At 34.2% G+C, this 23607-nt stretch overlaps 2 protein-coding genes across 13 annotated transcripts; both read left to right on the top strand.

Annotated features, from left to right (window-relative positions):
* Nucleotides 1-3038: 3038 nt before the first annotated feature.
* On the top strand, nt 3039-8602 carry LOC107004874 (E3 ubiquitin-protein ligase MBR2-like). 3 transcript variants are annotated; one of them, XM_015203272.2, is made up of 6 exons: nt 3039-3220; nt 4120-5912; nt 6718-6768; nt 7751-7846; nt 8071-8214; nt 8317-8602. In XM_015203272.2, exons 2-6 carry the CDS (start codon nt 4170-4172, stop codon nt 8446-8448), a joined length of 2166 nt encoding a protein of 721 aa, XP_015058758.1. In that variant the 5' UTR covers nt 3039-3220; nt 4120-4169; the 3' UTR covers nt 8449-8602. The 3 variants fall into 3 exon arrangements, with proteins under 3 accessions (XP_015058758.1, XP_015058766.1, XP_015058774.1); XM_015203280.2 differs by having other exon boundaries at nt 4144-5912; XM_015203288.2 differs by having other exon boundaries at nt 3040-3220; nt 4120-5903.
* Nucleotides 8603-10890: 2288 nt separating this feature from the next.
* Nucleotides 10891-23607, top strand: LOC107004894 (E3 ubiquitin-protein ligase MBR2-like). 10 transcript variants are annotated; one of them, XM_015203308.2, is made up of 8 exons: nt 10894-11062; nt 17292-17452; nt 17890-18042; nt 18752-20517; nt 21481-21531; nt 22562-22657; nt 23033-23176; nt 23279-23607. In XM_015203308.2, the coding sequence occupies exons 4-8, from the start codon at nt 18802-18804 to the stop codon at nt 23408-23410; spliced, it is 2139 nt and encodes a 712-aa protein (XP_015058794.1). In that variant the 5' UTR covers nt 10894-11062; nt 17292-17452; nt 17890-18042; nt 18752-18801; the 3' UTR covers nt 23411-23607. The 10 variants fall into 10 exon arrangements, 6 of the variants coding, with proteins under 6 accessions (XP_027774779.1, XP_015058794.1, XP_015058786.1 ...); XM_015203300.2 differs by lacking the exon at nt 17890-18042; XM_015203315.2 differs by lacking the exon at nt 17890-18042 and having other exon boundaries at nt 18752-20508.

Below are 23607 nucleotides of genomic sequence, written 5' to 3' on the forward strand. Positions count from 1 at the left end.
TTTCAAATCAAGAAAAAAAAATATTATTTACTAATCATACTCTTAATTTATTTAAAGAGTTAATATTTTTTGTAAAAAGGTAGAACCTTTTTAATGAATATATCGTTTTTGAAATTATATTAATTAATAAAGATAAAGTGATAAACTCACTATGTCAATTATTATTTTTTTGATTTGGGATGACTCATTTGTTTATGAGCTTGTCATATGTTTTTTTTAAAAAAATTTGTCAAAACTAGGGGTAAATTTATGTCAACTTATAATAAAAAATGTATATTTGAACAAAAATTATAATTGAAGAAATATATTTTGAATTAAAAATATAGAAAAGAATATGTTTAAACTATTTGGTATAATATAAGAGTATATTTAATCATTTCCCGTATAATCAATATGATTCCACTTTCGTTTCTAAAGATTTTTAGCATAACTAAATTTAAACGCCTTAAATTCTATTTTTAAAAGAAGATTTTACTTTGTTAATCGGAATGGAAATTAAGGGAGGAAATATATTTTTTTTTACGACTCCTGAATATTTCCCACAAAAGGAGGATACCCCAAGATTTACATTCCATTTTCCATGAGGAAAAAAAATCAAATTTGTCCTCAAACAATTCATTATATTTTATTTTGCTCTGTCTATTATTATATTGTTTAAATAAATATATAAAGATCATCTAGTTTTAGTAAATGTATTTATCAATAATAATTTATTTTTAATAAAAATGACTTTACGAAAGCATTTAACTAAAATCAAATCTCCACTTGTGAAGCAACTTTTTGTTTGGACCATTTTTGCAACTATTTTTAGTTTTTAATGTTGGCCCTCTATTTGTGCATTTTAATTCCTGCTACAAGAAGTATAATCCATTGGCACCCATGGAAACCATCAAGCCAAATTGTATCGATTTAATAATTTATATGATAATATTTGAATATTAATGCAAAACAAAATGTCATTCTTTTTTTAGACTAAAAAAATATAAAGGTGAGACATGGCTTGAGAATATAAAATACAACATAATGTTCCACTTGATTCGGATGCTAAATATAATCAAACTTATCCGAAATTCAATTAGCACTAAAGAGAAAAGACACAAAAAGTAAGATGCAAAAATAAAAAGTTTCAAGTTTGTGTTATAGAATTACAAAAGAAGGGATTTAAAAGATCAGTCGATCGCATTATTTAAATTTTTATTTAATGATAAACGTTAAATTTCGACCTTGTAATATTTTATTTTTCTTTTTCCAACCCCAATTTTAATAAAATCATATAAAAATAGAAAAAAAATATTTCTTTAAAAAATATGTGAAAGAGGTCAAAGACCAAAAAAGTTGTCTAAATTGAGCCTTTTAACATAGAAATGCATCTCCCTCTTTAGTTCAATATTTTAATTTTGGGTGCTCTGGTCAATATCCACTTTTAATTTCCAAAAAACACAGTTAAAGGTAGCTATTATTCATGTCAATTTTATGGTACCTCAATTAATTTTGTACGTACTTATATTAATTTTTCATTAATATTTTTTTTCCTTTCATTAAGAGCTCATATTTTTTTTCCTTGATTATTTGAATCCACAATATTATATATTTGAAAATAAAAGGTGTTTATAATTTAAGCAATTTCTTCCTTTTTTTTTGAGACATGGCGAATATAAAATATTTTTTAAAATATATCTATCATATTAGAAATAATGTAGAGAATTATCGTCTCCACATGAAATGATGCTAACAGTGTTTAAGTAATTATTAGCTTTACATTATTCAATAAAACTAATTCAATAGATTAAGTTACAAATCACAAATAATCGACTAAATTATAAACACGTGAAATTGATTATGGAAAAACTAAGAGTTAAGCACCGATAATAAGTTATCAATGGGACAAGTAAAGGCAATTGATAATGACAAATATAAGATTGTTGATAATTATGTATATAATTATTAGTAGTCATTCTTATATTAACATGACTTGGTACGTTTATATGATGATCATTATAATCATGATTAATTAGTTTATAATTTTTCTTAATGTGATTTCATTATTGTTTTTATTGAATATTTCAGAGTTATTACTCATTCACATTTTATGTTATTTTCTGAAAAACACTTTAAATAATTATATCTTAGTAGGACTAAAGAAATATTCAAAACACACTCAAAAAATGTTTGTACGAAGATTTTATTTAAAAAATAAGAAAAATTGAGGTTAAAAAATTGACTATTGTTGATTTAGGTTGATTTGATTTATAGAATTAAAAATTCTCATACAACTAGCTTGATTTGATATTTTAAAACTCAAATCGATCAACACGGTATGACACATGTACCTCTAATTACAAAAAATATATCAAATTTTAAAATTTTTCATTTTTTATGTCATTCCTACCACACCACCTCCTCCTACCCAGACCATTCCCGTCAATCTTTTTAATGGTGGATTTGTTGGAAACTGATTTGAGATTGAGAAAATCAAAGGCTAAAAATTTGATGTGTGTGCGAAAAAATTATAGAGCATCCATTTTAATGGAGAGTCTCTTCAGTAAATTTTGAATCTTTCGAGAGGTTGAGGAAAAGTTAGAGTTTGAGTTTGACTTGAGGAAGATATTTATTTTAAATAAAACACTACTTTTGAAATTTAAATATAAAGATAATTAATCAATCCTAGTTTTGATATTAATTGTATCTTCAATAATATATGATATAAAATATTAAAAGTGATAATATAAATAATGTATGTCTAAAAATTGCATATTATTATTATTATTATATTTTAATTAATAAATTGAAATTAAGAAGAAAAAAATATATTATTTGATATTTATTTATTATTTAAACTTAAAAAAGAAACAAGAATAAAATTCCTTAAAAGTAATATTGTTGGTAGAAATAAAATGTGTTCAAGAAAAGAAATAATATAATATTTATTAGGAAAAAAAGCACTTTGACTCATTGAAATAACAATTAATTATTTCTTTTTGACCAAACTAATACACATAATGCATTATTTTTGACGATTTTAAAAAAAAAAACAAATAATGCATTTATCGCAACTTAATTGTTCTCTCAGTTCTTATACATAGAAAGAAACTCCATTTTTCTCTCTGCCAATTTTTCATTCCTTCTCTATTCTTCAAATAGTTGATGTAGTGTTTTTTTAATTCTTGTGGGTTTTTTAGTGCAGAAAGTTCCGTCACTTTACCGATCATCTGATTCTCAGGTATCTTTGATCGACCCATTAATTTTCTTGATTTTTTTTGGGGATTTGGGTAGTTTTCTTTTTGGGTATTTGGGATCTGCAATTCAATGGAGTTGAGATACTAGGCGTATATGTTCTTGTTCTTGTATTACTGACTATTTTGATATGTCTACTAAATTGTGGAAATTTTATGTGTTGATTACAATTCGGTACTTCTTGAAATTAATGTTTTATCAGCATAATAATTTTTTGCTATATAAGGTGTGAGTTCAGTTGTTACAGAATGGAGAATGTTGAACCTGAATTGTTGTTTATGTAATTAAGACCTTAAGGGGGTTGTTTGGTATGGGGGATGGGATTATATGAGATAACTTGTTCCCATTGTTGTGATACAAGTGGTGAGATAAATAATCCTGTGACTAGATTATACTCATATACTATCCAAAAGCATGATAAAGTAATCCTGCGTAAGGATGACGGCATTAGAACTAAAACTAAACCTTCTTAGGTAAGGCTGCAGAGGCACCAAAGAAGCAATAAAGCTTGCTCTGAAACTAAAAATCAATTCTTGTAGATAAGTTTCTACTTAATAAGAACAGTAGAAGAGTAATTTGTAGACTGAAAATCTTGTTCTTACCTACTAATAGAACATGCTTGTTCTTGCATCCTTTTAGCGTAATTTGTGTTACTGTGAAAGCCTGCAGCTCGATATTAGCAGATGCTTTACCAATTGAGTCTTTTAGCTTCTGCTCGACTTGTGATTGCTGTGAACTGGTTCTATACGCCGCTGAAATTACTATCTTAGAGCATCAGAAGTTATATAACCAATTTAGGTTATCTTATATTTTCACTTTTCTCCAGTGATATTATGCTTTAACCTTTTCAAGATATCAACTATTTAAAATTTAATTCTTTGACAGAATTTCCTTACTTGTGCATTAAAGGCCTTGGTTTGTCATAATTGGCCAAGATGCAAAGGAACAGAAGCATACTAGATTCCTTTCCAGAAACTGTCGATCTTAATCAGGGATCTACTTCAAGTAATGCTTCTGGAGATCCGACATCCTCTTGGGATAGCTTGCGAAATTCAATGGAGGGTCGATTATCGAATTCCATGCTTTCTTCTGCTAGAGGAAGTCTTAGACGTGCTGATGGTATTAGTTATAACACACAGAACTGCAGTGCGCGGGATCAAGGCGAGTCAAGCTCCAGTGCCAATTTGCATGGCATTGGACATGCTTGGCCGTCTTCATCAAGTGATCATGTGCTGACTAATTCAAATTCAGAAGAGAGGCGATTTGGACCATCCAATGCCCTTTATCCTGACAGTTCAACAAGTGGTTATGGTGGAAATCATTTGATTGGCAGCCCTACTATTTTACCAAATCTGGCCTCGGCTCACAGTCCTGCAAATGCTAACTTAAGTGGCATATACAACAATGGTGACACTCGGCTGGTTATGAGACCAAGTGTATCTTCAACTGTCTACACTTCTAGCAGCAGACGGGAAGCGGAGCGTCCTGCTTCTGGTGTCTCTTACAATGCTGGTACTTCTTCAGGTAGTTCTAGATATTGGCCTGGGTTTACTGATATATCAGGTTCTCCCACAGGTTGGGGTTTATCCTGCAAGCGCAAGGTCCTTGAAAGCAGTTCTGGGCAGTCTTGTGGTAGAAGTTCAAGCTCCAATGCACAACCTGAGAACATTAGACCGCACAATTTTCCAAGTCAACATGGTGCTTCCAGCAGCTTAAACATATCACCAGCCTCTGCAAGCGTGCAGAATATTTATCACTTGGAAAATCTTTATTCAAGAAATAGGATTGGTACAAGAGTGGCTGCCTCTGACATAATTCCTCCTCTAAGTGCTAGCGGAGTTGCGGAAACCTCTGCCAGAAATTCTGGGAGTGGACAAAATCTTGAGATTCATGATACAGTTACATTTGGTTTACTGTCAACTAGGACCAATTTAGGGCATTCTAGTGTTGGTTCTACTCTTGTGACTCCTCAACCTATTTCAGTATCTAATTATTTGGGATCCAGACAACCAATTTCACAGTCAATGAATGCAGGTAACTCAAGAAGCCATTCTGACCTAATGTACGTTTCTGGTGTTCCAGGTGGTTTGCATTCAGTTCCCCGGAATGTATCTCCTAATTCACAAGGTGGTAGTTCATCAAGTCTAAATGTGGTTTCCCCTGATAGTGAGGATGAAGCTAACTTCTGGAGCTCAATAAGAAATAATAGGGTACCTCTTCCAGTTGTTCCAGCTCCTGAGACTGGAAATATGGTACAGGATTCAACTAATTGGAGTTTAGCTACTTCAAATGGAAGTTATCCAAGAAACATGCCTTCTAGTTCTGCACTCAGCCGTGGGTCAAGTATGCAAACTTCTACTACTGCAAGGACACCTTATCAGAACTTAGCAACCAGTAGTACTCGTAGTTCTTCAGAAATTTCTCCTAGGACTCTCCTACCTCCTGTTGAGTCCGACTTTGGAAGTCAGAGAGGTAATTTTTCCCTGCTATCATCAGCTGCTTCTCCCGTGGAGGAGGCAGAGATATCATTGCGATCTAGTAGCCAGGGATCTAGTAGCCGACGTAATCATCGAAACCACCTAATATCATCTTTAATGACCAATTTTCCAAGTAATGAAGTGGGTGGATCGCGTGGTTTAGCTTCTGATATCGAGGGTCACCACAGACTGGTACGGGAGGTTTGTGTTTTATAATAATATCAAAACTGTTGTACTTTGGTTTTTCCATGAATGTTTTCAACTGTCCTCATCTTGTATATGGCCTGAGGAAAGTATAAGTATTTCTTCTTGTATTATTATTTTGTCTTCCTGAAGATTTCTTCCTTTCATCTACCTATTCGTGTTGCCCTTTTTTCTTAGTTGCTCATCTTGTGATGCTATGTAGACGTTTACATTAGTTGTTCATTTGATTGCTATTTAGTTCAGGATTAGTGGATCATGTACTGGCCCAGCATTTAAGTGCAAGTATAAGTATCACACATGAACAGCAGCACATGCCTCCTTGTAGTTGTTTTGACAAGTAGCATGGAGTATACCTTCTGGATGAGTTTAAAACTATAATTTGCTTAAGGGGTCGTTTGTTAGGATGTTCAAGAATAGTACTGAATATGCTTTTTTTTCTTTTTATGATCGTGGTGAATATGGTGTATTTCTAATGCTGAGAATAGTTTTGTTGGGATTATTTCTAGAGCTGTGTTGCCCACAACTTGGAACGTAGAATGAATGTTAAGTCTCAGTGAATATCAATCGAAGCACGTATACTTTTTACTTTAATATTTTCAGGAGCTGGTACTTTATGGTTTCACTCTTTCTAGTAATTGGGTGTAGCATGATCTTCAGTTGTCCTGGATTTTGGTTGTGTCAAGTTCACTTTTTAAATAAATGCAGCTGGTTTTATGTTGCTTCATGCCGTTCTTTTGAGATACTTTTGATCTACGGTTAATTTTCTCATTACTTACGAAATTTTGCTGCTTGCATTCAACAGATTCGTCATGTCCTACATTCCATGCGGAGAGGCGAGAACAGGCAATCTGAGGTTTTATTTTCATCCTTATGATACCCTAATGAATGTTCAGCTTGTTTATGCATGTACTTTGTATGAATAATGTGTAGTTCGTGATCTGAACACCGTGATGGATGAAGTTTCTATCAATTTGCTGAGCTGTGAAATGTTATAAACATAATTACTTTTACTTGTTATCTTTGCTCCATAAGCTGAAGGGGTAGACATATGGCCAGAAGTGTAACATGTCCAGCCATAGAAATCTGTATGGAAAACAAATTACCTAAGTTCTGTTATTTTCGACGACGAGTGATATTTTTACTAGAATGCCAATTAGGTTGTTTGGGTGAAAAATATTTGTCAGAATTTGGTTGATGATGCTTGTAAACCGTGCTCCACAAGCTTGAGTAAGAGAGATGTTTGTCCAGAATTTGGTTGATGAGGCTTGTTCCCTATCTTTCTTCTCTTTTCTTCTTTTCAATGAGGTGAAATATAAGGTGAAATAAGCCTTAAGAAGCCTATTAACACTTACGTGCCTAAACCATGCAAAGATTCCAGAATCAATCCATTAGCAGCAAGATATGATACGGCTCAGCCAAAAAGGTGAGCACCTAGCGTCCCTGAATAGGATTGCTCCCACACCTGTATTCGTTCGTTAACTTGCATAGGTGGTTTCAATGAAAAATATTTCTCAGCAGTTTTTCAATGGTGCAATACCCTTATTTTTAGCCTTCCTCTTAGTTTTTGCTTAATATTATCCTTACTAAGCTGTATTTTATTTTTATTTTCCATCCTATCCAGATTTTTTTAGTTCTTAGTGGCCTGTTATAGTTTTTTAGATGATGAAACCTAATTGCATCTGACTGGATTCTAAAGCCTTCACATCTTGATCCCTTGTTAGCAGGAAGGAAGCTCACTTAATCTAGACTTATCTCATTATATGGTTGTTAAAGCTAATGGAATTTTGGGTCCTTAGTAGACACCAGCGGTTCATTTTATTATATTTTATTGGCAGGATTATATGATGCTTGATTCATTTCTCAACGGCGCTGCAGAAATTCATGATACACATAGAGGCATGAGGCTCGATGTTGATAACATGTCGTATGAGGTAATTACGGTTGTGGTTTGATATCACTAAGTTTCGTAATAGATTTCTCATATTGTAACCCCTTTACAAATTCATTTTTTAGTTTTATATCTTGATTTCAAGAGATTTTTTTCATTCTTATAAATAAAAGATCTGGAAATTACGCACCAGAGAGGTTTTTTTTTTCCTGTTCAAATTGTGAAGGGTTCCGTTCACCTATTATCTCTTCTCCTTGCATTACTTAGGAATTATTAGCATTGGAAGAACGTATAGGAAATGTGAACACCGGATTGAGTGAAGGAACCATTTTGAAACGTATGAGACAGCGAAAGCATGATTCAATATCTGGAGGGTCATCGTCAAATATGGAGCCTTGCTGTATCTGTCGGGTGAGACTCTTTCTAATGTTTTTGCACTATAGTTTGTTGATACATGTCAGCATGAGAAGGATTGTTGAATAAATCTCGTCGTGTTTCTTTTACGTTTATCAGGAGGAATACACAGGTGGAGATTACATGGGCATATTGGATTGTGGACATGAATTCCATAGTAGTTGCATAAAGCAGTGGCTAATGCTGAAGAATGTGTGTCCTATTTGTAAGAATACAGCCTTAAAAAAATGAACAAAGATAATTTTCCCCTCATCCAATTCCCAAACAAAAGAATTCTTGTTACAACTCATGGGATGTTTATTTATTTTGAAGTGGTAAATCCATAGAAATCTTGTTATGATGTTTGTTTTGAGTAATACTTCACAAGTTTTTTCTTTTAACTAAACAATGTGTTTAGTTTTGGTGGTATTTGTCAATTCCTTCAATCATTCATTATTCATTCAAATACTTGAGCCTTTTTCTTTTGTTTTGCAACTCGTACACATATATAGGTGTTTCTTAAGATAAATTATACTTTTAGATAACACGATTTAATGCTGAGTATTTGGGGAAATTAATTATTTTAAAAATGAAAAATGGTCGGTAACATATTGAAAATGACTTTGAATATTTTTTTTCTACCTACTTGATCATAATTGTGTTTAACGTTAATTTTTGCATCGAAAATATGCCTCTTCAAAACAATTGAAGCTAAAAAGACATAGAATATGTTAAGGGAAAAATGCGAAGAGAAACAACAAACGCAAGCATAAAAATTTGCAAGAAATCACTCAGAAAATCAACAACAAATGAATCAAACTCAACGGTGGCAATACCTAATTATTTTTTGATATAATCCTTTTATATGATATACATAATTTCTTTAAGTTGAGTATGCATTTTTTCTTGCAAAATTTAATTTGAGGTGTCTTTTTTTTATTCTTTTTTTATACTTCAAAGTTTTACATTTTTAAAAATAATTAAAAATCATGATTTGAAATTATTTCATGTTTTTTTTGGGAGAATTTGAAATTTCAAATTACATGTCCAAATATTGATTTGAAATCATAATTTTTTTCGTATGTCCGAATGCAAGCTTAAATTAAATTTCAATTTTGAATTTTAGCATATTATGTTGGAATTTCAAGAAAAGATATATAGTGGAACTCAAAAAAAAGTTGTCCCGTAACTCTAGTGTTAGGTGAAATACCGAAAACTGAATTACCAAATTGAACATAACCAATTTTTTTTTTTGGTTATTGGGTATTGGATAATTGGGTATTCGATATGGTATCTATGAGTAAAATTTAGAACTCAGGTATTCGAGTTTTAGTTTGGTACGAGACATTACTATCATTTGATATTCGGTATTTTCCAAATATCGAATTATTTAGTTAATGAAGGTAATATATCAACATGTGTATTACTCATTAGTACAATCCGAAGTGAAAGTTAAAGAATAAACATAAACAACCGAAATATATGTCTAGTTGTATCAATTTATTTTTGGCATAATACATATATTGGACTCTAAACTTGGCTTCAAATTTTAACTTTGACCTCCAACTTTCATAATGCACAAACGGACACTTTAACTATCCAACTTTTAAATAAATAAACACATGAGTCCTACATGGCAAAATACACGTTGGACATCACGTAGGACATAAAATGACATGTGTGTCTATTTGTTCAACTTTATACAAGTTTAAGTGTCTACTTGTGCACACTCAAAGTTGAGGACATAAATGTGATTCGAAGCCAAGTTAAAGGACAAATTTATGTATTGTGCCTTTATTTTTGTTGATGTCTCTTATTGATATTCTATTATATCGTGCATCCACATTAAAAATAAAAATGATTGCATTAATAGCATTAACTTTACTATACAGTCAGCTATAACTCTAATACAAGTGTAACAAAATAATATACCTACCCAAAACTTAATTTACCAATTAACTAATTATCGAATCGAAATTTAAAATTTTGATATTTGATATCTATTTTTAACTATCAGTTATTGAAATACTAAACCTGCACTAGAAAATCCCAAACAGAATACCAAATGCCCACCCCTACATAACTCTGATTTCCAGCGATAGTAAATTCATAATTTTCACTCATAAAGTGATTATTTTAAAGCTATTTAAACCGACTTACAAACTCTAGTCAATTTATTAGTAACATAAATAAATAGTGTTACGAGTAGCTGTGCATATCGATCTATTCAATCCAATATTGAAATTTATTAGTTTGAGTTATCATTATCGAGTGTCTGACTTAAATAAACCGTTAAAATATAAAATATATCAGTTATGAATTATAATTCAAAAAGCCTTAAGCACTTTCTTAATTTTATCTCAACACTATAAAACTATTTAAAAATAATTTCGATTTAAAAACACCTAAAATAAGTCAATTCAAACATGCTCTTATAACTTAAGTCATGAACTTTATATATCTAATGATATAAATATAATTTATTAATTTACTATCAAATTTTATTAAAATATTTTTCAAAAAAATTAATTACTTAAAATTTAAAAAAGTCGATATCATTATTAAAATTACTATATCATAACTTATTAGTAGAGTAATAACTTTTTTTTTTAATTCAAATTATTAATTTCGATTCAATTTTAAAATGCCGGTCTAACCAGAAGGGGTGGGCTAGTGAAACAAATTAAATGGGAGTAGTACATTTATGAGAAGTTAATTGTTCATTCATAGAAGAAGAAACTCAATTTCCCTGCACCAACAACGAAATCTTATCTTCAATGGAGATTTAGTGTTTTTCTAATACAGAAAAAGCAAAGCCCACAACCCCCAAAACATATAAATGACAGAAAATTCATCTGATTCTCAGGTATTTTGATCGACCCATTAATTTTCTCTCTCTTTACTAAAGAATTTCAGCTTTTTGCCATCTATTTTTCTTGAAGAATAATTGTTACTGACGATAACACCCTTTTACTTGTTTTTTTTTTTTTGGCAATGAATTTATTGGATAAACATGTCCATTGACTTGTTTGGGACCAAGGTGTATTTGTTCTTGTTGCTGTATTACTGACTATTAGGATGTCTACTATTTTGTGAAAATTTTATGTGTGGATTACAGTTGGTACTTCTTGAAATTAATCTTTTATCAGCATAATAATGTTTTTTCTATATAAGGCATGAGATATCGAGTTTTCAGTTGTTATAGAATGAAGAATGTTGAACCTGAATTGTTGTTTATGTAATTAATAAGACCAAGTGATTTCACCATATATTATATGGGATAAATTGTTTCTACATTGTGATACAAATGGTGAGATAAATAATCACGAGACTGACAAATACACATACCTTAACCAAACACGGGATAAAATAATCTGGGATTATTATTCCTTGTCTCTCATAATAAACGCCCCCTAAGTACTTTTTATATATAAGTGGTTCCACTTTTGCTTGGGGAGGATGTGTCAGCCATGCATCAAGATGTGAATCAAGTGCATTATTTTCTTGTAAACTGCTTTAATTTGTACAATGATTTTGTCCAAAAAGTAGTAAGGAAGTGGCATTGCCTCATTACTGTTATTTAATTATTGTTAACTTTATTCTTACTGTTTTTTTGGTATTTATTGAAAAAGTATTCTTTTGTGGGGAAAGAAAAGAAAAGTCTGTGTTAAACATGCACAATAAGTTAACCTTTCTTAATCACCTTTGCCAACGAAGGTCGAAAGCATGGTTCTCTTTTTAGTCTATGACTCTATTCTATTCAACGGTTCTAAGTTATAGCTTGGGGGTAAAGATTTGTAAAAGAGTTAAACAAATGTATTGATGTACATTGAAAGCATATTGAAGTGTATAGTATATTATGGTGAGGATTACATACTAGATTATAGTTAGGAAAAATTAGTTACAAGTTTGTTACAAGTTAGTTACAAGTTAGTTACAAAGTTGTTAGTTAGTGAATTGTATATAAGTGATGTATTGTGTGACATTGAAGCTTAATGAAGATATTTTCTCTCTTCCAATCGATCTGCATTCTCTCTGCATGTTGTTGAGCTCCAACTGAGCTTTAGCCATGGATTCTTGTTAGAATCAATATCCTTCACATGGTATCAGAGCTACTGGTTCTGTAAACAAGAAGAATCAAATTGTTAATTCGATGGTTTCTACTGGAGATTCAGCAGGGGAAATCACAGGAACATCAATGGCATCCACGACCATTGATCATCTTCATCCTTTGTACTTGCATCCATCTGATGCACCTGGCTCACTCAACATAGGAATAATGCTCACAGGAACGGATAACTACACTTTGTGGAGCAAAGCAATGCAGTTGGCTCTGCTTGGAAAAAACAAAGTAGGATTCATAGATGGAACAGTGAAACGTGATCAGTTTTCAGGGAGCTTAGCTCAACTGTGGGATCGATGTAATGCCATTATTGTTTCATGGATTCTGTGTAATGTGAGTAAAGATCTACACAGTGGTGTTCTTTTCTGTTCAGATACACATTTGATTTGGGGAGATCTAAAAGAAAGATTCAACAAGATCAACAGTTCTCGTCAGTTACATAAGGAGATCTTCACACTTGTTCAAGGTGTGTCTTCTATCTCAGTGTACTACTCAAGACTCAAAGATCTTTGGGATGAATATGATAGCATCATGCCACCACCAGCTTGTAATTGTCCTAAATCTAAAGAGTTTTTTGAGCATCTTCAATATCAGAGAATGTTGCAGTTTCTTATGGGACTTAATGATGGTTATGCTCAGGCTCGTAGTCAAATTCTGTTGATGCATCAACTTCCTAGCATTAATCAGGTTTATGCCATGATAAGTCAAGATGAAAGTCAAAAACTAGCAGCAAATTTAAGTAGGTCAATGCCAGAAAGTTTAAATCCTACAGCAATGTATACATCGAGATCTAATTCTAGGAATAAGAAGCCATACAATCCTAATGCTTTCTGTGATTATTGTCACATAAAGGGTCATATGAGAAGTGATTGTAACAAACTACTGAAGTGTGATCATTGTCACAAAACTGGTCATGTAAAGCTGGATTGTTTCAAACTTATTGGATATCCTACAGAGTTCAAAGGAAAGAGAGACACAGTTGTTGCAGGGAACTCAATCTATGAGGAATCATCTGTCCATCATCATGCTCCACAACCTGCTCAAAAAGAATCTCATTCAGTTGTAGAATCTGGGATGATGCCAATGCCAATGTTTACACCACAACAACATCAGAAACTCATTCAAATGTTGAATCAAACAACAGTTGGTGATACACATTGTGTGGCTAATATGGCAGGTAACTCTTACTTATCTAAGGATGATTCATTACAGTGGGTAGTTGATACTGGTGCTACACATCATATGATAAATGATGCTAAGTATTTACATTGTGAAAGACTGATAGAAAATGCAGGTAGTGTTCAGTTACCTACAGGAGATTCTACAAAGGTTTCTCACATTGGAAATTGTCCCATAGGAAAAGGTGATATGCTTAGACAAGTGTTGTGTATTCCAGACTTCAAGTTCAATCTTATGTCTGTTTCAAAAGTGACTAAAGATTTGAATTGCTGTGTCACCTTCTTCCCTCATTACTGTGTTTTTCAGGATCTCTCATCTGGGAAGGTGAGGGTGACTGGTAAAGAAAGAGATGGTTTATACATGGTGGATACACAAGTAGCAGATATGCCTCAGAAATGTTTAACAGCAGTGCAAGACATTGAAGATGAAGCTACTGTTTGGCATCAAAGACTATGTCATGTACCTATGAATGTAATCAGAAAGATTCCCAGTTTCAGTAGGTTTGGTAGTAAATTTGCACTGCATGATTGTGAAATTTGTCCACTTGCTAGACAAACTAGGCTGCCTTTTCCTAACAGCAATAGTAGATCAACAAATATTTTCCAGCTGGTTCATTTGGATGTTTGGGGACCATATAAAGTTGAAACTTTTGATGGTATGAGGTATTTTCTTACTATTGTTGATGACTATTCAAGATGGACATGGACTTTTCTAATGAGATTGAAATCAGATGTTGTTAGTTTGTTAAGGCATTTCTTTACAGAAGTTGAAACTCAGTTTGGCAAAAAGATTCAGAAGATAAGGACAGATAATGGTTCTGAGTTTTTTAATTCTAATTGCAATGAACTTCTCAAGTTACATGGTGCTATCCATGAAAGCTCTTGTCCATATACACCTCAATAGAATGGTGTAGTGGAAAGAAAACATAGACATATTCTAGAGACAGCAAGAGCTATTAAGTTTCAGGCTGGTTTTCCAGATAGATTTTGGGGTTTATGTGTTCAAGCTGCAGTGTATGTGATCAACAGAGTGCCTTCTACTAGTTTGAATGGTGTATCATCTTTTGAGAAACTATACAATAAACCTCCTTCATTTGATCATTTAAGAGTGATAGGCTGCTTATGTTTTGCTACTAATCTTACTAAGCAAGACAAGTTTAGTCCTAGGGCCATAAAATCTGTCTTAGTGGGGTATGAGACTACACAAAAGGGCTACAAACTATACAATTTGGAGAGCAAAACATTCTTTGTTAATAGGGATGTAGTCTTTGTTGAGTCTGTGTTTCCTTTCAAAGACAATTCTACATCATCATCTGATCCTATTTTCAATACAGACTTGTTCAATTATGATGAGTTGATCACTATGGTGCCACAATCCACTATATCTCATCCTAGTTCAGATAATGTTGCTCCACAAATGTCTTGTTCAGATAATGTTGCTCCACAAATGTCACTTCATCAGGATGTTCCTCCAATAAGAAAGTCTGCTAGGAATGTTAAACCTCCAATCTGGCATAAGGATTACATTACTACAAGTGGGACTAACAGATGTTTGTATTCAATAACTTCAGTACTAGATTATTCTGGATTGTCCAACAAATATCAAAGTTTCATTTCAAAGTTCTCAGTTGAAAGTGAGCCAGCTACTTATGAAGAAGCTAGACAAGATGCTAGATGGGTGGATGCAATGCAAAATGAAACAAAAGCTCTAGAAGATAATCAGACTTGGGAATTAGTAGACTTGCCAAAGAACAAGAAGGCCATTGGCTGTAGATGGGTTTATAAGGTGAAGTATAATTCAGATGGTAGTGTGGAAAGATTCAAGGCACGATTGGTGGCTAAAGGTTATAATCAAAAGGAAGGTTTTGACTACCAAGAGACATTCTCACCAGTGGTCAAAATGGCCACTGTAAGGTCTGTTATTTCAATTGCAGCTGCTAATCATTGGCACATTCATCAAATGGATGTGTACAATGCTTTTCTACAAGGAGATCTTTATGAAGAGGTATATATGACATTGCCTCAAGGATTTAGTAGAAAGCACAACAACAGCACTGGAAACAATCAAGTATGTAAATTGTTGAAGTCACTCTATGGCCTGAAACAAGCATCAAGGCAGTGGAATATCAAGCTTACACATACCTTGATTGAATCTGGATTTCATCAAAGCACAAGAGATTATTCTTTGTTCACAAAGAGAAAACAAGACAAGATAATGATAGTTCTTATATATGTAGATGATCTGTTATTGACAGGAAATGATCCAGTGATGATTCAACAAACTAAGGAGATGTTACAACAAGCTTTCAAGATCAAGGATTTGGGAGAACTAAGATACTTTCTTGGACTGGAATTTGCTAGGAGTGATGCTGGAATTCTAATACATCAAAGGAAGTATGCTTTAGAACTTATATCAGACATGGGATTGGCAGGTGCCAAACCAGTCTCAACTCCAATGGAAGTGAATCAAAAACTAACTACAGTTGAATTTGATACTAACATGTCATCTACATGTCCTGATGAAATATTAAAAGATCCTACAGGATATCAAAGGTTAATTGGGAGGTTGTTGTATCTCACAACTACTAGACCTGATATATCATTTGCTGTGCAGTGCTTGAGTCAATTTATGCATTCTCCAAAGACTTCACATATGGAGGCTGCAATGCGACTAGTTAGATATGTGAAATCAGAACCAGGACTTGGTATTTTGATGGCATCAACAGGGGGAAATGATTTACACGTATTCTGTGATGCAGATTGGGGTGCATGCATTAACAGTAGAAGATCAATTACAGGATACTTAGTACAGTATGGAGGTTCACCTATATCTTGGAAATCTAAGAAACAAGTGACAGTGTCTAGAAGTTCAGCAGAGGCAGAATATAGAGCTATGGCATCTACAGTTGCTGAGATTGTTTGGATTGTTGGTTTATTTGATGAACTTGGAGTCAAAATCAATCTTCCTGTGCCATTGCACTCAGACAGTACTTCTGCGATTCAAATAGCAGCTAATCCAGTGTTCCATGAGAGAACAAAACACATAGATATAGACTGCCATTTCGTGAGGGAAAAGATACAAGAAGGATTGGTTATTACAACACACTTGACATCATCTGAACAGCCTGCAGACATATTCACTAAGGCACTTGGACGAGATTCTCATATACATCTTGTATCCAAGCTAGGAATGAAAAACATCTTCATAGTTCCTAGCTTGAGGGAGGGTGTAAAAGAGTTAAACAAATGTATTGATGTACATTGAAAGCATATTGAAGTGTATAGTATATTATGGTGAGGATTACATACTAGATTATAGTTAGGAAAAATTAGTTACAAGTTTGTTACAAGTTAGTTACAAGTTAGTTACAAAGTTGTTAGTTAGTGAATTGTATATAAGTGATGTATTGTGTGACATTGAAGCTTAATGAAGATATTTTCTCTCTTCCAATCGATCTGCATTCTCTCTGCATGTTGTTGAGCTCCAACTGAGCTTTAGCCATGGATTCTTGTTAGAATCAATAGCCTTCACAAGATTATTATTTCGAACTAGGCATACTCTCCCATTTGTGTTTGTTCAGTTGTCTAAGTTTAAGTTGGTCTTTCGTACTTGGGAAAATTTGGCTCTTCTAGCAAATGTACGTGTATTTGGTGGTGGAATGGAACCATTTTTTTTTCCACAACGCTGATGGGATACACAAGATTTATTTTATCTTTTGTTATCTCACTCTGGCACTATTCATGTGGCATGGTAAGCATTATGAGTAACTCATGTATAAATTGTTTTTGTCTAGGTCCTCAAGAAATTTTTAGGTAGAATCATTGTCACAGCTCCATGCTTACCAATCAAGCTGCAGAACCAAGCAATTAAATGGTTGTAAGTATTATGTTTGAGAAAATTCCAACTGTCTGAAGCAACTTTTGACAGCCTAATATTTTGGTGGAGTATCAAAAGGTAATTTCATTTGATTAGTGAGAACTTGTGTTCAATTGCTAACAAAATAAAAAATTGTGTTCATTTGTGAACAAACTAAAAATTTGAAGTAACTTAACAATTTCTCAGGTAAGCTATGTGACTAAGGAAAGATGTTTTCTCATGCTGCTGATTATTGTAGTTGCCTTGTTACATTATTGATCTGCAGATTTCATATCATTCCATGTAGCCTTATTTCATCATTAGTTGATGAACATGGGTTCTACTTATAAAGTTTCTAGTTGTTGTGTTCAATGCCATATTGAAACTTATTGCTAATGGCTGTTAATTATAACTGGGGGCCAGTAGGATGGCCCCGTTGGAACTAAAATTACTGGTTGTTGTGGTTTAGTTAAGAAAATTTTCATGTTTCTCTCTGAGGATTTAACAACCAGAGTACTGCTGCTGTTTTTGTGAAGGTAAAAGATAAATGTAGGGAGAAAGATGAGACTGGTTCAAATGCAGATTGGAAGTAGCACCTGGACTGTACCTACTGGGAGAAAAATGATAAAAAAGAAGAAGATGGGGAGAGGAAATGAAGGAGTCTTGGACCCACCTAGAACTAATTATAGGTAAAACTTGTCAAGGATAAGATATATAATTCCTTATGGTTAAACCTCCCAATGTAAGGCTACAAAAGAACCAAAATAGCTATAAAGCTGGCTTTGAAACTAACAAACAATTCTCATAAATAAGCTCTGCTTAATAAGAACAGTAAAAGAGTAATTTGTAGACTGAAAAAATTGTTCTTACCTACAAATAGAACTACTTCAACATAGAAACGAGCTTGCTCTTGCTTCCTAAGACAATTAGGACTCAACAATAATCTAGGAAGCAATTAACGTACCTAAAAACCTATTAAAGAAGTTCTCTGTGGAACCACTACAAGAATACACCAAATTATCTGTCTAAAAACTTAAATAAATAAGCTGAAATCTAGATCAACTGATGAGCTGGCAATTAAGCATAATCAGAATTGTTAAAACATCCTTCAAATGTTCACCCTATAAGAGAGTTTCCTTGTGTTACCGCCCTGCGTGAGGTGCGTTGGTTATTCTGATGGAGACTGAAAGCCTTCAGCTAAAATTAACAGTTGCTTTACCAATTTTGTCTTTTAGCTTTTGCTTGACTTATGATTGCTGTGAACTGATTCTATACGCTGCTGAAAATACTATCTTAGTGCAACAGAAGTTATATAACCATTTAAGTTTTATTATATTTTCAATTTTCTCCTTTAACCTTTTCAAGATATCAACTATTGTTGATTTTGTTCTTTGACAGAATTTCCTCACTAGTGCATTCAAGGCTTTGATTTGCCATAATTGGCCAAGATGCAAGGGAACAGAAGCATACTAGATTCCTTTCCAGAAACTACCGATCTTAATCAGGGATCTGTTTCAAGTAATGCTTCTGGAGATCCGACAGCCCCTTGGAATAACTTTCTAAATCCAGTGGAGGATCGATTATCGAATTCCATGCTTTCTCCTGCTAGAGAAAATTGTAGACGTGCTAATGGTATTAGTTATACAACACAGAACTGCAGTGCACGGGATAGAGGTGAGTCGAGCTCCAGTGCCAATTTTCATGAGATTGGACATGGTAGTCATTTGAAAATAGGACATGATTGGCCTTCTTCATCAAGTAATCATGTCCTGACTAATCCAAAGTCAGAAGAAAGGCGATTTGGACCATCCACTGTCCTCCATCGTGAGAGTTCAACAAGTGGATATGCTGGAAGTCATCTGATTGGCAGCCATCCAGTTTTACCAAATCTTGCCTCGGCCCAGAGTCCTGCAAATGGCAACTTAAGTGGCATATACAATAATGGTGACACTCGGCTCGTTATGAGACCAAGTGTATCTCCAACTGTCTACACTTCCAGCAGCAGATGGGAAGCGGAGCGTCCTGTTTCTGGTGTCTCTTACAATGCTGGTACTTCTTCAGGTAGTTCTAGTTATTGGACCAGGTCCCCTGATATATCAGGTTCTTCCATGGGTAGTCGGGGTATATCCTGCAAGCGCAAGGTCCTTGAAGGCAGTTCTGGGCAGTCTTGTGGTAGAAGTTCAAGCTCCAATACACAACCTGTAAACATTATAGCACACAATTTTCCAAGTCAATATGATGCTTCCAGCAACTTAAACATATCACCAGCCTCTGCAAGTGTGCAGAATACTTATCACTTGGAAAACCTTTATCCAAGAAATATGGTTGGTACAAGAGGGGGTGCTAGTGGAGTTGCAGAAACCTCTGCCAGAAATTCTGGTAGTGGACGGAATCTTGGGACAGATTTAGGGCATTCTAGTGTTGGCTCTACTCTTGTAATGCCTCGACCTATTTCAGAATCTAATTATTTGGACCCCAGACAACCAATTTCACAGCCAATGAATGCAGGTAACTCAGGAAGCCATTCTGGCATAATGCACATTTCTGGTGTTCCAAGTGGTTTGAGTCCAGTTCCTTGGAATATATCTTCTAATTCACGAGGTGGTAGTTCGTCAAGTTCAAATGTGGTTTCTGCTGATAGATATGCTGCATTACAAGATGATGCTAACTTCGGGAGCTCATTAAGAAATAATGGGGAACCTCTTCCATTTGTTCCTGTTCCTGGGACTGGAAATATTGTACAGGATACCACTAATTGGAGTTTAGCCACTTCATATGGAAGCTATTCCAGAAATACGCCTTCTAGTTCTGCACTCAGCAGTGGGCCAAGTATGCAAACTTTTCCTACTGCATGGACACCTGATCAAAACTTAGCAAGCAGTAGTACTCGTAGTTCTTCTGAAATTTCTCCTTGGACTCTGCTCCCAACTGTTGAGTCCGAGTCTGGAAGTCAGAGAGGTCATTTTCCGCTGCTATCTTCAGCTGCTTCTCCTGTGGAGGCGGCAGAGATATCATTGCGATCTAGTAGCCAGGGATCTAGTAGCCGTCGTAATCATCGAAGCCACCTTATATCATCTTTGATGGCCGATTTCCCAAGTAATGATGTGGATGGATGGCATGGTTTAGTTTCTGATATCGAGGGCCGCCACAGAATGGTACAGGAGGTTTGTGTATGAGATAGTATTAGAACTGTTGTACTTTGGTTTGTCCTTCAATGTTTTTCAACTGTTCTCATCTTGTATCTGGCTTGTTGAACGTATAAATATTTGTTCTTGTATTACTATTTTGTCTTCCTTTCATCTACTTATTCGTGTTTCCCCTTTTTTCTTACTTGCACATCTGTGGTGCTATGAAGACTGTTGCATTAGTTGTTTATTTGGTTAGTATTTAGTTTAAGATTAGTGTTTCAAGTATTGGTATCACATGTGTACAGAAGCACATGCCTAATTATAGTTCTTATGACAATTAGCATGTGAGTATAGCTTCTGGATTGGTTAAGGATTGCAATTTTCTTAAGAGGATGTTTAGTAGGATTTATAAGAATAGTGCTACTGAATAGGGTGTATTAGTAATGCCGAGATTAGTTATGCGGGGATTATGTCTTATCCACTTTGGTTTGGTATGTTCAAGGTTAACCATGCTTATCCATGTTTTAATAACCCTGGTATTGCTTATGCCATGGGTTTCTATGTATTAATGATACACCCTATAATACCGAATAGGATGTATACTTAATAGATAAATATGTGGAAACCACTACCAAACAAGGTATTAAATAATAACAAGGCTAATACATGATCACTTCTCGCAGATATCTGTGTATTCTACAGCTGTGTTGCCCACAACTTGGAACTTGGAATGAATGTGAATTTTCTAAATGAATGTGAACTGTAGCACCTACAATTTTAACCTTAATCTTTACAGAATCTGATACTTTATAGTTTCACTTTTTCCACTAATTGGGTGTAGCTTGATCTTCAGTTTGTCCTCGATTTTTGTTCTGTCAAGTTCACCTTTTAAATAAATGCAGCTGTTTTTATGTTGCTTCATCCCTTTCTTTTGAGATACTTTTGACCTACCATTAAATTTCTAATTACTTACGAAACGTTGCTGCTTGCATTCAACAGATTCGTCAAGTCCTGCATGCCATGCAGAGGGGCGAGAACAGGCGATCCGAGGTTTTGTTTTGATCCTTGTGATATCCCAATGAATGTTAATTCATTTAGTTGACATGTGTACTTTGCATGAATGATCTGCACACTCTGATGCATGAAATATCTATTGATTTGCTGGCCTGCGAAAAGTTATACACATAATTACTTTTACTTGTAATCTTTGCTCCATAAGCTTTAGGGGTAGAAATATGGCCAGAATAGTGACTTGTCCAGCCATAGAAATCTGGAAGGAAAACAAATTACCTATATTCTCTTATTTTCGACAAGTGACATTTTTACTAGACTGCCAATTAGGTTGTTTGTGTGAAAAATGTTTGTCAGAGTTTGGTTGTTGATGCTTGTAAGCCGTGCCTTATAAATATTTGTCAGAATTTGGTTAATGGTATTTGTTCAGATGCTGATCTAGCCAGTAATGGATCTGGTTACCTTTGCTTTTTCTCTTTTCTTATTTTTAATGAGGTGAAATATAAGGTTACCTATGCTTACATTAATGAAAGACTTAAGGAGCTTATTAACACTTACGTGCCTAAACCAAGCAAAGATTCAGGAATCAATTCATTACCAGCAAGATGCGATATGACTCAGCCAAATGGTGAGCGCCTAGCGCAAGCCTTAGGCACGCTGCGCTGTCTTGGCCTTCCCTGACTAGAATCACTCCCACAGTTGTAGGCGTTCGTCAACTTGCATAGGTAATTTCGATGAAAAAATTTCTCAGCAGTTTCTCAATGATGCAATATCCTTATTTTTAGCCTTTATTTTAGTTTTTTCTTAAAATTATCCTACTAAAGGTGCTTATTTTTTTATTTTTACATCCAATGGTGTTTTAAGTTCTTAGTGGCCAGTTATTTGTCTTTTGATGTTGAAACCTAATTGCATCTGACTGGATTTAGCTGGTTTCACATCTGGATCACTTGTTAGCCGGAAGTTCACTTAATCTAGACTTATCTCCTCATTACATGGTTGTTAAAGCTTATGGAATGTTGGTTCCTTGGTAGACACCATGGTTCATTTATTTTTTTTAAATTTTTGGCAGGATTATATGATGCTTGATCCATTTGTCAACGGCGTCGCGGAGTTGCATGATAGACATAGAGGCATGAGGCTCGACGTTGATAACATGTCGTACGAGGTAAATATGGTTGTGTTTTGCTATCACCAGGGGCGGACCCAGTAAGTCAGACGCGGGTGCTCGAGCACCCATTGATTTCCGAAATTTTTTGTATATATATATAGAAAATATATGATACATATGTTATTATAATTTAAATGAGCACCCATAGAACAAAAGCAGCTGTGGGTGAGCGGGTTTAAACCTTTGCAATAAGAGGCGCGCGAAGCCACTGGCGAGGGTTCGAATCCCGCCAGTAGCATTTCTTTTTTTAAATTTTTTCCAGCGAATTTTACAACTGGAAGTGAGCACCCACAACCTTTAAATCCTGGATCCGCCACTGGCTATCACTAAATATTGTAATAGATTTCTCATATTGTACTTTGCATTACTTAGGAATTATTGGCATTGGAAGAACGTATAGGAAATGTGAACACCGGATTGAGTGAAGAAACCATTTTGGGACGTATGAAAGAGCGAAAGCATGAGCCAGTCTATGGAGGGTCATCGTCGAATACGGAGCCTTGCTGTATATGTCGGGTGAGACTCTTTCTAATAGTTTTACACTATAATTTGTTGATTTATGTGAGCATGAGAAGGATTGTTGAATAAATCTCGTCGTGTTTCTTTTACGTTTATAAGGAGGAATACACAAGTGGAGATTACATGGGCATATTGGATTGTGGACATGAATTCCATAGTAGTTGCATAAAGCAGTGGCTAATGCTGAAGAATGTGTGTCCTATTTGTAAGAACACAGCCTTGAAAAAATGAAATGCTACCAAACAAAGATAATGTCCCTCCTCAAAAAATTCCTTGGAAAAAGAGGGGGTGAAGGGTTCTTTTACATTGTTAAAACTCATGGGGATATCTTTTTATTGTTATTATTTATTTGGAAGTGATAAACCCATATAAATATTCTTGTGAAGTTTGTTTTTGAGTAATACTTGCAAAAAAAAATTAAAAATCAA

Source organism: Solanum pennellii, chromosome 1 (genome assembly GCF_001406875.1).
Source record: "Solanum pennellii chromosome 1, SPENNV200".
Taxonomy (NCBI): domain Eukaryota; kingdom Viridiplantae; phylum Streptophyta; class Magnoliopsida; order Solanales; family Solanaceae; genus Solanum; species Solanum pennellii.

Excerpts from the sequence above, each read along its gene's own strand:
- LOC107004874 (XM_015203272.2), top strand. The coding sequence starts at position 4,170 with ATGCAAAGGAACAGAAGCATACTAGATTCCTTTCCAGAAACTGTCGAT. Across the intron at positions 6,769-7,750 it reads GCGAGAACAGGCAATCTGAG|GATTATATGATGCTTGATTC; the intron begins GTTTTATTTTCA and ends TTTTATTGGCAG. Across the intron at positions 7,847-8,070 it reads TTGATAACATGTCGTATGAG|GAATTATTAGCATTGGAAGA; the intron begins GTAATTACGGTT and ends TGCATTACTTAG.
- LOC107004894 (XM_015203308.2), top strand. The coding sequence starts at position 18,802 with ATGCAAGGGAACAGAAGCATACTAGATTCCTTTCCAGAAACTACCGAT. Across the intron at positions 20,518-21,480 it reads GCCACAGAATGGTACAGGAG|ATTCGTCAAGTCCTGCATGC; the intron begins GTTTGTGTATGA and ends TGCATTCAACAG. Across the intron at positions 21,532-22,561 it reads GCGAGAACAGGCGATCCGAG|GATTATATGATGCTTGATCC; the intron begins GTTTTGTTTTGA and ends AATTTTTGGCAG.